The 11,667-nt window shown below is 47.2% G+C and overlaps 1 protein-coding gene across 1 annotated transcript; it reads left to right on the top strand.

Annotated features, from left to right (window-relative positions):
• The first annotated feature begins 1,506 nt into the window (after positions 1 to 1,506).
• On the top strand, positions 1,507 to 6,985 carry EDN2 (endothelin 2). Its single transcript, XM_090058334.1, has 5 exons — positions 1,507 to 1,701; positions 1,819 to 1,963; positions 3,075 to 3,194; positions 4,207 to 4,311; positions 4,734 to 6,985. Exons 1-5 carry the CDS (start codon positions 1,638 to 1,640, stop codon positions 4,843 to 4,845), a joined length of 546 nt encoding a protein of 181 aa, XP_089914460.1. The 5' UTR covers positions 1,507 to 1,637; the 3' UTR covers positions 4,846 to 6,985.
• Positions 6,986 to 11,667: the final 4,682 nt, after the last annotated feature.

An 11,667-nucleotide genomic window follows, 5' to 3' on the forward strand; every position in this document is an offset into this window, starting at 1 on the left:
TCAAAACTCCTTCTGCCCCCAGAGAATTAACACGTGGTGTTTATTACTTGGCAAATTCATGAGGCAAATGTGGCTCATCATATATGTTCTGCCTTGCTTCAAACAGCACCGTACCTAGACTCCTGGCAGCCCTGGGCAAACTTTCAGCATAGGGCCCCCCTTCTCCAGAAATAATGATGATAATAATTTTTAAATGACCATTTTCGGGCCCCCTTTCTATCCAGACCTGGGCAGCTGCACAGTTTGCACATGCCTGTGCGCGCAAAGCATGCAAATGAGCACTGGGAGTGTGAGGGGACCAACACGCTTGAGCCAGCCTGTGGCAGAGAAAGAGCCTTGCTAGTATATACCCAGCATGGCGTGAAGGGGAAGCCATCTCCCAGCTTCATCTCCAGCCTCTGACCAGTTACCAATCCAGATTTAGGGGAATATATTTTCACCCACTTCCCCATTTATGTTCCGCAGGGTTGCACGGTCATTTAATAGATTTCATAGACATCAGGGGCTGGCTAGACGGGGCCTTGTGAAATCACTGGGGCCAACCTTCCCCCCCACTCCGCCCCCATCCCTCTGCGCCATAGGCAGGAAGTCAGCTGGGATCAAGCGACCCCAGCAAGGAAGACATCCATATGTTTTCTGAAACAGTCCAGAGTAGGTGCTTGCACCACCTTGGGGTGGGGAGTCTGTTCCAGACCCTGGACACTCGCACCGCGAGGGGCTTTTTTCTTATGTCTACTCGAAACTGGCCTTGCTGGAGTTTCTGGCCGTTGGACCCTGTTATCCCTTGGGGAGCTCTGGTGAACAGCTGTTCTCCCAGGTCCTGATGTGCCCCTCTTACGCAATTGCAGGCTGCCACCAAGTCCCCCCTGCGCCTGCTCCTCTCCACACTGAAGAGTCCCAAGTCCTTCTGCCGCTCCTCCTACGGCCTTTCCTCCAGGCCTCGGACTGTGCAGGCGGCTCTCCTCACGCTTGTCCGCATCCTTCCTGACGTGGGGAGCCCAAAACTGGACGCGGTGCCTCGCCACGGCCGAGGACAGCGGGAGGACGACTTCCCTGGTTTTGCTCGAGGTGCATCGGTGGGCGCAGGCCGGGGTTCGGTCTGCCGTGCCAGCCGCAGCATCGCGCTGGGGGTCGCGGTCATTCTTCGGGCCATCAGGACCGACTGTGGCGCTAGCCACCGAGCCCGCAACCGTGCTGGGGGCTCTTCCTCCCATGGGGCAGCACCCTGCGCCTCTCTGCATGCAAGGCCGCGCGGTTTTGAGCGGCCCACCTCGGGCGCGTGTCCAAGCCGGCCCGCACGCTGCGGGGCGACCGCCCCCCCCGACTCCCGAGTCCAGCCCCGTAGTGAAGAGGTCAAGGACTCCGCCGGTCACCCCAGCGTCCGGCCCTGCATGTCCCGGCCCCGGCGCGGGCTGAAGGCTGCTTTCGCCACCCCTCCCCCGCCCGCCGGGCCGGGCCGGGCCGGGCCAGCAGCGCGGCTGCCCGGGGCGGGCCCGGGTGGCGGCCCGTGCCGGGCGCCCGGCGCGGGGGGCGGGGCCGGGTGACGCCGCGGCGCTATAAAGCACCTGCCAGGCGCCGGGCGGGCTCCAGCAGCGCCACGGGCAGCGGCGGGGAAGCGGCTCCCGCGCGGCGTCGCGATGGCACAGGCTCCCGCCGGCTGCCTGGCTCTGGCCGTCGCCCTGGGCGCGCTGCTGCACGGAGGTGAGCGGCCCCGGGCGGGGGCAGGGGCAGGGGCAGGAGGCGGGAGGAGGCGGCCCCGGCCCCGGCCCCGGCCCCGGCCGCGCGCCCCCCAGCTCACGCCTCTCTCCCCTGCTGCAGGTCTGGGCCAGTCTCCCCGGGAGTCCCACCTGGCCGCCGGCCCCAGCGGGCACCCGAGGACCAAGAGATGCTCGTGCAACAGCTGGCTGGACACGGAGTGCATCTACTTCTGCCACCTGGATATTATCTGGGTCAACACCCCCGGGTGAGCACGTGCACCGCGGCGGTATGGGGAGGCCCGAGGGCGCCTCTTGGCCGAAGCTGAGGCGAGGGAGAGGGTGCCGTGCTCCTAGGGCAGAAGGCTGCTTGGTGTCCCCGGGTAGAAGTGCAGGTGTCAGTCCCTCGGCGATGCCAGAGGAGAGCAGCTCCAGCAGCACCTTGCTTTCTGCAGAGGAAGCAGTGGAACAGCTGGCACGCCGTCCCGGTGACTGGCTGTGTTTCTCCCCCAGCAGTCGTTCTGCCGAAACTTCAGATCGGTAGTTTAAAAACCAGAAAACAAATGTGCCTACTCCAACTCGCTGCAGGCTCCCCGTCTTGCACCTGTTACTCCAAACACTTCTTTTAAGGCTCCAGTGTCTTTGGAGCTGTGCTGAATGGGAACCGAGGTCTTTTCATTGGGGAGTTCTCACTTCAAAAATTAAAGCCAAACTCAGTGCAACATTCAGCCCTCTCTTTATACCCAGCCAAACAGGCACACTTGCTCAGGTGTGGCTATAATTATGCTGGCTAATGTGCAGTCATTAATAACTGCTTGCTCTGAGAAGAGCTGGCAGTCTCTGCCATGCCCACACGCTCTCCAGGAGGAGCTTTAAGGGTGGATTGGGATTTAAAGATGAGAAGGGAATGTATGCACATTCAAACTGATATCAAAGTGTACTGGGATCAAAAGAGCCTGTTGTGGCCCCAAAGTGTTTCCTAAGCATATAAAACTATGCTGGGAAAAGGAAAGTCCTTTGTTTTCAAGCTCTTGCTGCTTGAGGAAATGCCACCAGAAACTTAGTTCCTATAACATTGCCAAGTAACATGTCCATAGGTTCCTAGGTTATAGTACTGAACCTGCAGCCTAGTATGTGCTAGTTTGTTTTGGACCGTGCTATGCTACAAAGTGTGTGGAAGGGTGAGCTGGAGAATAGTAGCAGGTGGGGGAGAGAAGCTGAATTTAAAAGGCTTTAGACATACCATTGGCTTTTTCACCTTGTGTCTATAGATGGATTTTTATTGTTGCAGTGCTGGCTTGGCTGCTTCCCAAGACTGCATTATAAACCTATTTGCTAATAAAATGTACTTGCTTATTTGATTTCTTTTGTTTTTAACAGACACACCGCTCCCTACGGCTTGGGAAGCGCGCCAAGGCGTCGCAAGAGATCACTGAACAGGTGTGAATGCCTGCACTCCAAGGACAGCATCTGTACTACTTTCTGCCAGGCAAAGCCTTGGTAAGCCCAGCGGGTCTCTAGGACACTTTGGGACTGGTTGCATCCCCTTGCAGCCCACTACCAGTCAAGGGGCAGCCTGAGATGCAGGGCTTAGAATAAGGTCCCCATGTGGACTCCGTGATGGCCGCCATATAACCAGCTGGAACTTGTCTAGTGGCTTTTTCACCCTTTCCACAAAGGCCTGGCAAAGTGTCACAAGCACAGTCTCATTTAACAGGCTTCTTGCTGGCTGGTATGAAACAATGTTACCTCCTGTCCCCTATGGTGCCAGCCCAAATGAAGAAGTACTGTCTTGTGTAGTGAGGGGGGTAGTAGCTAGTACCAGCTGGCAGAACGGCCCTCTCTTGAAGAGACACCGTCCTTCCTTCCCCCTTCTTACAGAGCTTTCCAAGAGGTTGACAGGCCAAAAATACTATTTAACTTTTTTGCTGGCAGATCCAGTGGTTGGTTATTCTGGTGGCTGGGGTAAACATTTGCAGTCCTTTCAGCTGCCTTGGTATGAAGCTTGCTTTGCGATAACAGAAAAAGGCACTTTTAAAGAGACCTCAGTACTACTAGGAGCCAGGGCTTCAAAACCCAGGAGCTTTCTGCTGGTTTTTAAGTACCCTACCCGACCTAAATACTATCTAGCGTATAATTGGTAACTGTGGTAGGCTAAAGTAGGACAGTGTTGTAAAAATGTGCTTAAATTACAGTGAGTGGAAAGCAGAATGTATATAGCAAACTAACAATAATAGACTTCCACTATTTTTTCTTTTTTCCCCACCAAAAAATTGGGAAAATTTAAAAATGAGAAATCCTTGTAACTGAATGAGTTAAAGAAGAAATAATTTTGAGTGAAACTAAACTATGTAAACTGGTATTGGAAATAGTTGGGGTTTTAACTGCTGGGTTTTTTTAAAATGCATTAGACTCTTAGATTTGTGTGTGGTTTTTAAAGCAACAGTCACTCCATGTGTCATCCTGCTGCCAAAAGCAAGTAGTTAATATGCATGTGTCTTTTTCCTTCTAGGTCTGTCAGGAACCTTAAACTCCCAGTAAGTACTGGAGAGTTGGGAGACAACCCCCACAGCAGTGACAAAAAGCACCCACAGCCTGATCTTCTAAGGGCACTAAGGTGAGAAGGAGAGAGCAAAATCGAACTGAGAGCAGGGTAGCAAGGCTTCTTCTAAAGTAATTGTCTTTATAAACACTTAACCCGTTGGAGTTCATGACATTTTAAAGCTCCCCTGAGTAATTTCTACTCGTACTTGCCTTTGTTGTCCTCTGTCTCCTGATCAATCACTGTGCAAACCTCTGATTTTATAGTAATGCTATAGAAGCTAAAGCTAAAGACAAAAGGGGGCCACAGAACACCCTCTTGCCCATGCACAGCTGCACAAAGCCAGAGTGGCATTGAATGAGAGACTTCTCCAGATTTCTTTTTCCCTTACAAAACAACCTAGTAAATCCCATGCAAATCTCGAAGGGTGTTGGCTGTTGCTGAATTGTAGGAGGAAGTTAGTGAGATGCTGAATGTTTTGTCCCTTCTCTTTGCAGGGACCTTGCTGTCTCAAACTCCCAGCTTTCCAGAAGGCACTACAGCATTCAGAGGGATGTTCAACCAGTTGTGCTGCCTTGGAAGAAAAGCATCTGGAAGAAAAAGAGATAAGGAACAGGTGCAAATCCTGTTCACCAGATGTATTTGAAGTGCTGTGGGTGCCACTAGCTTCTCCTTGGGCAGCTGGAAGAGTGACAGGAGAGACTGGTGTGCGAAGTGAGTGGGGCTAACTGGAAAAGCAGGAGAGATCGGATAGCAGCAAAGAAGAGGCTGTACACCTGCTGAGTAAACCAGCACTCTAGAGAGTCTTGTAAAGGGGAAAATGGGGTCTCTCTTCACATGGGCATGGATGTGATGTGAAGGTGTGATCCAGCTCCTTGGATCAGGAAGGAATCTGGTTGATGAGGTACCAGCTCAACCCTGCACTGGATTGCTAGAGAGATGGCCAGCCCTGTCTGGGTAGTCGAGATGATGAAAACAGATGTGTAATTCTGAATATGGCAGCACTGAAAACTGTCTCATCACAGGCCTGGTCCACTGCGCCTTTGAACTGTTTGAACATGGTTTCAGCTTGACTGCATTCAAACATGGTTTGCCTGGCTATTGTAGGTGAGGGCAAACTGTCTACTTGGGTTTCTTGTCTTAGCACTATTCCCTTTTTGTCTTGGCAAAGACAGTAAGGTATACATGTGAAATATGGATTGCTGTGTGCTTTTCTTAAATGATTTACAGGAAGTATGGCAGCTACACAAATGGGAAGTTTTGGGCTGGGGTGGGCTTCATATGTATAATGGTATGGGTTGGAGGAGGCAACTAACCTGTGACCTGCTTAGCAGCGAGGCCACAAGTGGGCCATTTTCTGGGAGTGGCTCATACTTTGAATGGAGTAGGATCCCTTTTAACTTTTGAACCCACATTTCAATCCAAGAAGGACCTGTGCCTTGTACATCAGATCAGGCTCTTCAGGAACATGAGTGGGAAAGCTTAAGCAGAGCAGCATTCCCTCTACTATCTTGTCTGTCACTAGAAGTGTGTAAGGCATAAAGTCACCCCTGGCTTGTGTTTGGTTCCATGGGGCGGGGAGGAACTGTTGGATTTGGATGCAAAGCCAAGCTGCTCGTCTGAACAAGCTGAGTGGTGGAAATGCTGTCTCTTCTACCAAAGCATATAATTAGCTGACTAAAATGCATTTAACTTTAACTCTTCACCTAGAATCCCAGCCTTCTGATGTGCAGAAAATCCTACATTTAAAGGAGAGGCTTGGATAGGGACAATGACAATGGGTGCTTTTTAAACTATTATTTTTTATCTTTCGGGAGGGGGGAGGAGTTGCAAGGAAAGGCTTGCTTTTTTGCTTCATTTAGTGAGCCTGATGTATAACAGAAAAAGTAGCCCTTCTAACTTGGATACGGTTTGTAGTTTTTAAGTTGGAGCCAGGTGGGTGCCCATAAGGTGAAATGAATGCTCAGTAGAAGAATGTGGCACCATATCTGCAATTGGAGTAGGAGTCGGCCTTCTCTTAAAGAAGAGAGCAGCTTGGACCAAATCCACAATTTGGATCTGGAGTATTCCAAGTCCATCCATGCTTGGTGGTGGGGGGATGCAAGGGAACAACTTAGCTTCCATGGTCTAAAAGACTTTCTTTTTAGACAAATAAGGTTAAGCCTCTGAAATTGTATCACAAGTGCACTTCTGATTTTTTTGGGGGGGGGGTTTCCCCTTCCACAGCTGAACTTCTACTGTAGAACATGAACTGGGCATCTTGTTAAGGCAGATGTTAATGCTTATGTGAAACAGCTGCTGGCAACTTTCTTGCATGACTGCAGTATAACACTAAGCCATTTTGGAAGGGATGATGCATATGTGTGGAGTTGGGTTCTACTGCACATACAAAGAAGGGGGATGGGGAGTGGGATCCATTAATTGTCTTCCATGTTTTACTTATGATGACAAAAGTCATTAGCTTCCTAGAGCTGGAGAGAGAGAGCTTTTCTTAGCCTTCTGAAGGCTTAAATCATCCTGAAAGGATATACTCCAAAGGAAAATTTTGCACACTGTTTAATGTTGTCAGTTAAGTAACTTAAATTACTGCTGTAAAGTACTATGTATGTCTATAATGTCCTTTCATAGAATGTAATAATTTATTGCACTTGCATACCATATGTAGCATCTCAGCAGTTCTGTGTATTTATTTTTTTTCTGTTTTGGGTAGTAATTTGCAAACTCTTAATTTGTAATAAATAATGACAAAAATTGACGTTTCTTGTGGGAATGGACATTTCTTGTGGGAATGGAAAACCCTCAGACACAGCTTTTAATGGTAGGGAGAGACTGAAAGGTGTGATGGGGGCAGAAGAGTGCAGAATGTTAAAAGAACAACCCCCTCTCCCCCCCAGTCCTATTACAACTATGAAACTAGTGGAGCTGTAAAATTAGACCAGAATAAGGGGTGACTTCTGTTATTGTGGAAGGCCATGGAGCAGGTTTCAGTCCTAGGTGGGTTGGAGCTCACTGGTAGAGGGGGGGAGAAAAAACATACTTGGGGTGGTTCAGGCAAACCTCAGGAGGAGCAGGCTCGTCTTTACATCAGAACAGTGCAATAGCAAGAATGCAAGATTTGGGTTGTGCTGAGTGCAACACGCAGGATTTCTGCATGTGAAGGTCCAGATTACTTGCTTTCCCCCCTTTATAGCAAGGAAACTAAGAACAAAAAGCATTGTAGACATGGAATAGGCTTGAGGGGACTGAAATAATCCATGTCCTTTCCAGTCACCCCCCATTCCAGTACACCCAACCATCTGAAACTATCTATGTGGAAGACCTATTATCTATAGAAACATAAAACTAGTGCAAACCTGTCTAGTGTAACCCTCTCTCCTACACTCCATTCAAATTGCTGTCCCAATAACCTTGAAAAGAGGAGCAGAAAAGGAAAAGTGGGGGGAGGGGAAGGGGGAGATGGGAGGCAGGGGGTGGGGGGGAGGCTTGTTTTTGCTTCCTATCTCTGCTGTGCATACCTCAGGTATGCTCAGTGAGGAAGCTGAAGGCTACATGAGTTTGTTTCCTTCATTCCCCTGGAATGACTTCTGATTTCTACATCACTTGGAATGTTTATTGTGCATTTGTCAGGCCTGTCCTTTTATTTATCTGTCATAAATCATAGAAGAAGTACGGTCTTAGGTTGGATGTGGACTTGCTTCCCCATCCTCCCTGTACCGAAACAAGAATCTCAGAACAGCCCGAAGTCCTGTAAGTATGAGTGCTAATAACGGGAAGGAAAAGTTCCCCTCTCTAAATATTTCTGAAAATGGGTTTTGGCTCATCTGAAAGATGATGGCTCAATGCAACTTGCGCAGGGCGCAGACTCGCTTGTTAATTATGGTTCCTTCTAACCTTAAAATCAGTTAACAGGGAAAACCTCAATGGGATTTGAACTATAGCAAATCTCCTTGAGAGAGCGCTCTTCATACAGCACAGCTAGTCCTCTGACAGGAACCTTTGGCAGTTAACATTTTTGGCAAGCAGGCTGGAAATACCTCAGGTTGGGCATCCAAGACCTGAGGAACCTAAAACCATGAGCTATCTTTAAAAATCTAAGGCCAGATCCTCTTCTGGGACCTGCTTTTATGACCATTAAAGGCTCCCATTGACTTCAAATGGCATTGGATCAGTCTCCTAGTGCAAATTAGTATTGCTGCATTGACTTCAGTGGAGCTATGCCAATGTCTACTGATAATCTGGCTCTTGGTCCTAATTAGTAACAAGCGTCAATACACAATATCCACAAGCAAAGGAAAGGAAAGCTGCTTAAAACTGTATCAGAATCGTAAGAGATGAGATGAGAGGTATTTATTTAAATATTCATAAAGTACCAAGAGTGGATGAGTAAGGCCAAAGGATATTTTAAAATTCCCACCCATAAAATGAAAGGGACAAAATAATTAAACTTCATTAAGAAAAGCCCAGTGCAGCAGATGCCTGCAGCTTTTGTCACTGTGATAGAGAATGCCAGAGTCGTTTTCCAATGTATCATTTTAGGCTAATTGTTGTTTCTCATGATTAATGATCCCCATGATTTATTAACATTTCTGTCTAGCACAGAACTCTTGGTTTCTCTCCAGCAGAAGATTCTGTAACAAAAGTGTTTCTACTTAGCTGACAAACACTTGGATTTTGTGCACTGTAGGACAGATTTGGAGCCCCTGATGCTTGTTGGCCAACACCTTGTTCCACATTCCCTTCAGTGGGGCTACTGATGGAGTGAGACCATTCAGTAGAAGCAAGGAAGTTAGAACCTAGACCTGAAACTGAATATGTACTTCTAGTTAGACACTATTCAATCTGTATCAGAAATGATTTGCACTTCCAGCTTGGCTACTTTGGTTCAGCAGAGGGTTTTAGAGGAGATAACACTAGAACAGCAAGCCAGAAAGGGACTGGGGTAGACTGAAAACCTCTGTGCAGACGTTCTTTAAACCTTCCTGAAGCCTTTAATAAGGTTCAAAAGACAGCCTTTGACTTCTTCCATACGGGCTATGCTAGTATGTCTCCCATGGACACTAATGTGCTAAATAAAGTACATTTAGAACTGTATTTTATATGAACCTTTTCAAGGCTACGCAAATAAAGGAGTCCTACAAGAAGGGCTTTGATTAAAGGAGCTGGACCAGGAAGATGTCCCAGGTAGTATGTGCGACAAGATGGTAGGGGGCGTGAGACCAACTGCAAACACCAGCAGCTGACACCACTGTCAGAGGCAAGGAGCTCACTGTGTGTGTGCAACACAGTTAAAGGGGTGTGCAACTGTACCCCCACCCCCCCAATCCTCCCTTGTACATCTGCAACTAGATAGCTCATTTTAAGCACAACTAAAGTTATGCTGGTAACAATAAAACATAAATGGTTCAGCAGTTTAGTGCAGATGAGCATCTATATACTTGGCTTAGGCTAGAAAGCCCATAGGAGTTCCATTACCTTCCAGCTCTGGGCAGATGAAGGCTAGCAAGGAACTAGCTTTTAGGCATTTCAGCTTCTTGTCCTAAATGAGAATAGGAAGCTCAGAAGGTGAAAACTGGAAAAGAAAAGTGAAATGAGTACAATCACATTAAATAATCACATTAAATAATAACAAAATCTATTTTTTATCCATTCCCTGTTGCTAATAAAATCTTAGGCCCCAACCATGAAGTACGTTCCATGAAAATGCAGCCTTGCCCCTGCATAGACCCCAGTGCAGTTCTGGGACCTCGAGGGCTAAAAGGAGGCAGCAGTAAATAGTCTTAATAACAGGCTGTGTAAGAAAGGAGCTGTGCAAAGATCTGTGCCATGGCTCAGAATCGTGGACCCAACCTAGATCGCTGACTGGTAAGTTTGGAAAGCAACAATGTTTCTCAGGTAATAACCTATTTGCCAATAATATTGTACTCCAGACCCAGGGCCTCATATTCCATTTTAATTTATGATAATCTCCATGTAATCAGGGATACATGTGTCGCTGAGAGGAGTGGGCCATGATCGGGGAATGAATTCATTTTGTCATTTAGACAAAAAATCTTTCTCAGTACCACAGGCAAAAAGGAGAGAAGGAGCCCCACTGGGCAAACAAACTCCCATTTAAGAGCTTATGGTCAAAATGTTCAAGCTTTGTTCCTACAAGATGCTCTGAGTGTGCTAAGAACACAGCCCAGTGTTTCGTTTGTGCACTAGGAAACAGAGACTGAGACGTACCAATCAAGGGACCTTCCTTTGGAAATTTATTGGCAAATACTTCATACTTGGTGTATTCCAAAAGAAAAAAATGAGGCTGCTCAGAGATACGGCATGGATGCCTTGTCTTTGGCAGGACAGGTTTACCATGGCACTTGGAAAAGGGCGTAACTCCATCAAAGGCTGGAAAATCATCCCAGCTCCCCTTCAAACTGTAGTGAGCTTTTAAAAAACCAGATACCTCAGAGCTTCCCATACCCTTCCATGTATCCAGTTTATTATGACCTTAAGAGCACGTTATTTGAAATATGTGTTAACTGATTCAGTAAATCAACCTGATGGGTTTTGGGGGTCTTTTTTTATAGTTTACAATACACCCATCAAAACCTCCAAGCGTTCATTTCAGCAGTGAGACCAAAACACTTTAGACAAGATCTTAAAACAGACAATAACCCCTGTCTTGGGAGATTTGATGGCAAATGCCAGGTGTGCCTCTGTGACTTAATAATGAAGTCAGAATTACCTCCCTCCAGCTCTGTCAAAGGAGCAGGCATGGATATGGAGCAATAGAGAGAAATATCTTTGACCTTCAGTAACTTAATCAGCTGCCAGTGCATTTTCTAATAGTGTGCTAATGGTTAAGTTCTTCTGCTTGTCATAAAAAGTGCTATAACTGGAGGCTACAATAAAGTGCTGATCAACTCATCAAGTGAGTCGATCCAAAAGTAATATCTGTCTTCATAATTAGCATCATAAAACCTTTGCCAGAGCCAGGCGATGATGTGAATAAGAATGCTGCTTAATTATTCTGGGCTGGAATGCCTAGTGCATTTGTCATAGCTCTCCCAGCCTACCTTTGGTTAGCATCCTGGGCCTTGCCTTAATAAAACAAAAGGTACGTCTTTGCTCAGCAAGGTCTTCATGGATCTTTGGCTCCAGGCCTGAAGTGCAGGCACCACTCCCTCACAAGCTGATGGAAATTTGGATGAAGAAAAGCCTGCAGAATTTGGTCTAAGAATGTTAATCTCCCTCTCTTGAAGAGCTATTGCTCATGTATATAACAAAAAAGACAAAATGAAATTGTGATCATGAATCCTTTTAAAGTGAATGAAAACAACAAAGTAGCTCCAAAAAGTCACTTCTCTGAAGTATCAAGAACATGCAGGGGGAAGAGCTTGGATAGATTTTTCTTGTAATGCTAAGGGTAATGAAATAATGCTGTGATCA

This window comes from Crocodylus siamensis, chromosome 7 (genome assembly GCF_052110815.1).
Source record: "Crocodylus siamensis isolate JL-2025a chromosome 7, ASM5211081v1, whole genome shotgun sequence".
In the NCBI taxonomy this organism is placed as follows: Eukaryota; Metazoa; Chordata; order Crocodylia; family Crocodylidae; genus Crocodylus; species Crocodylus siamensis.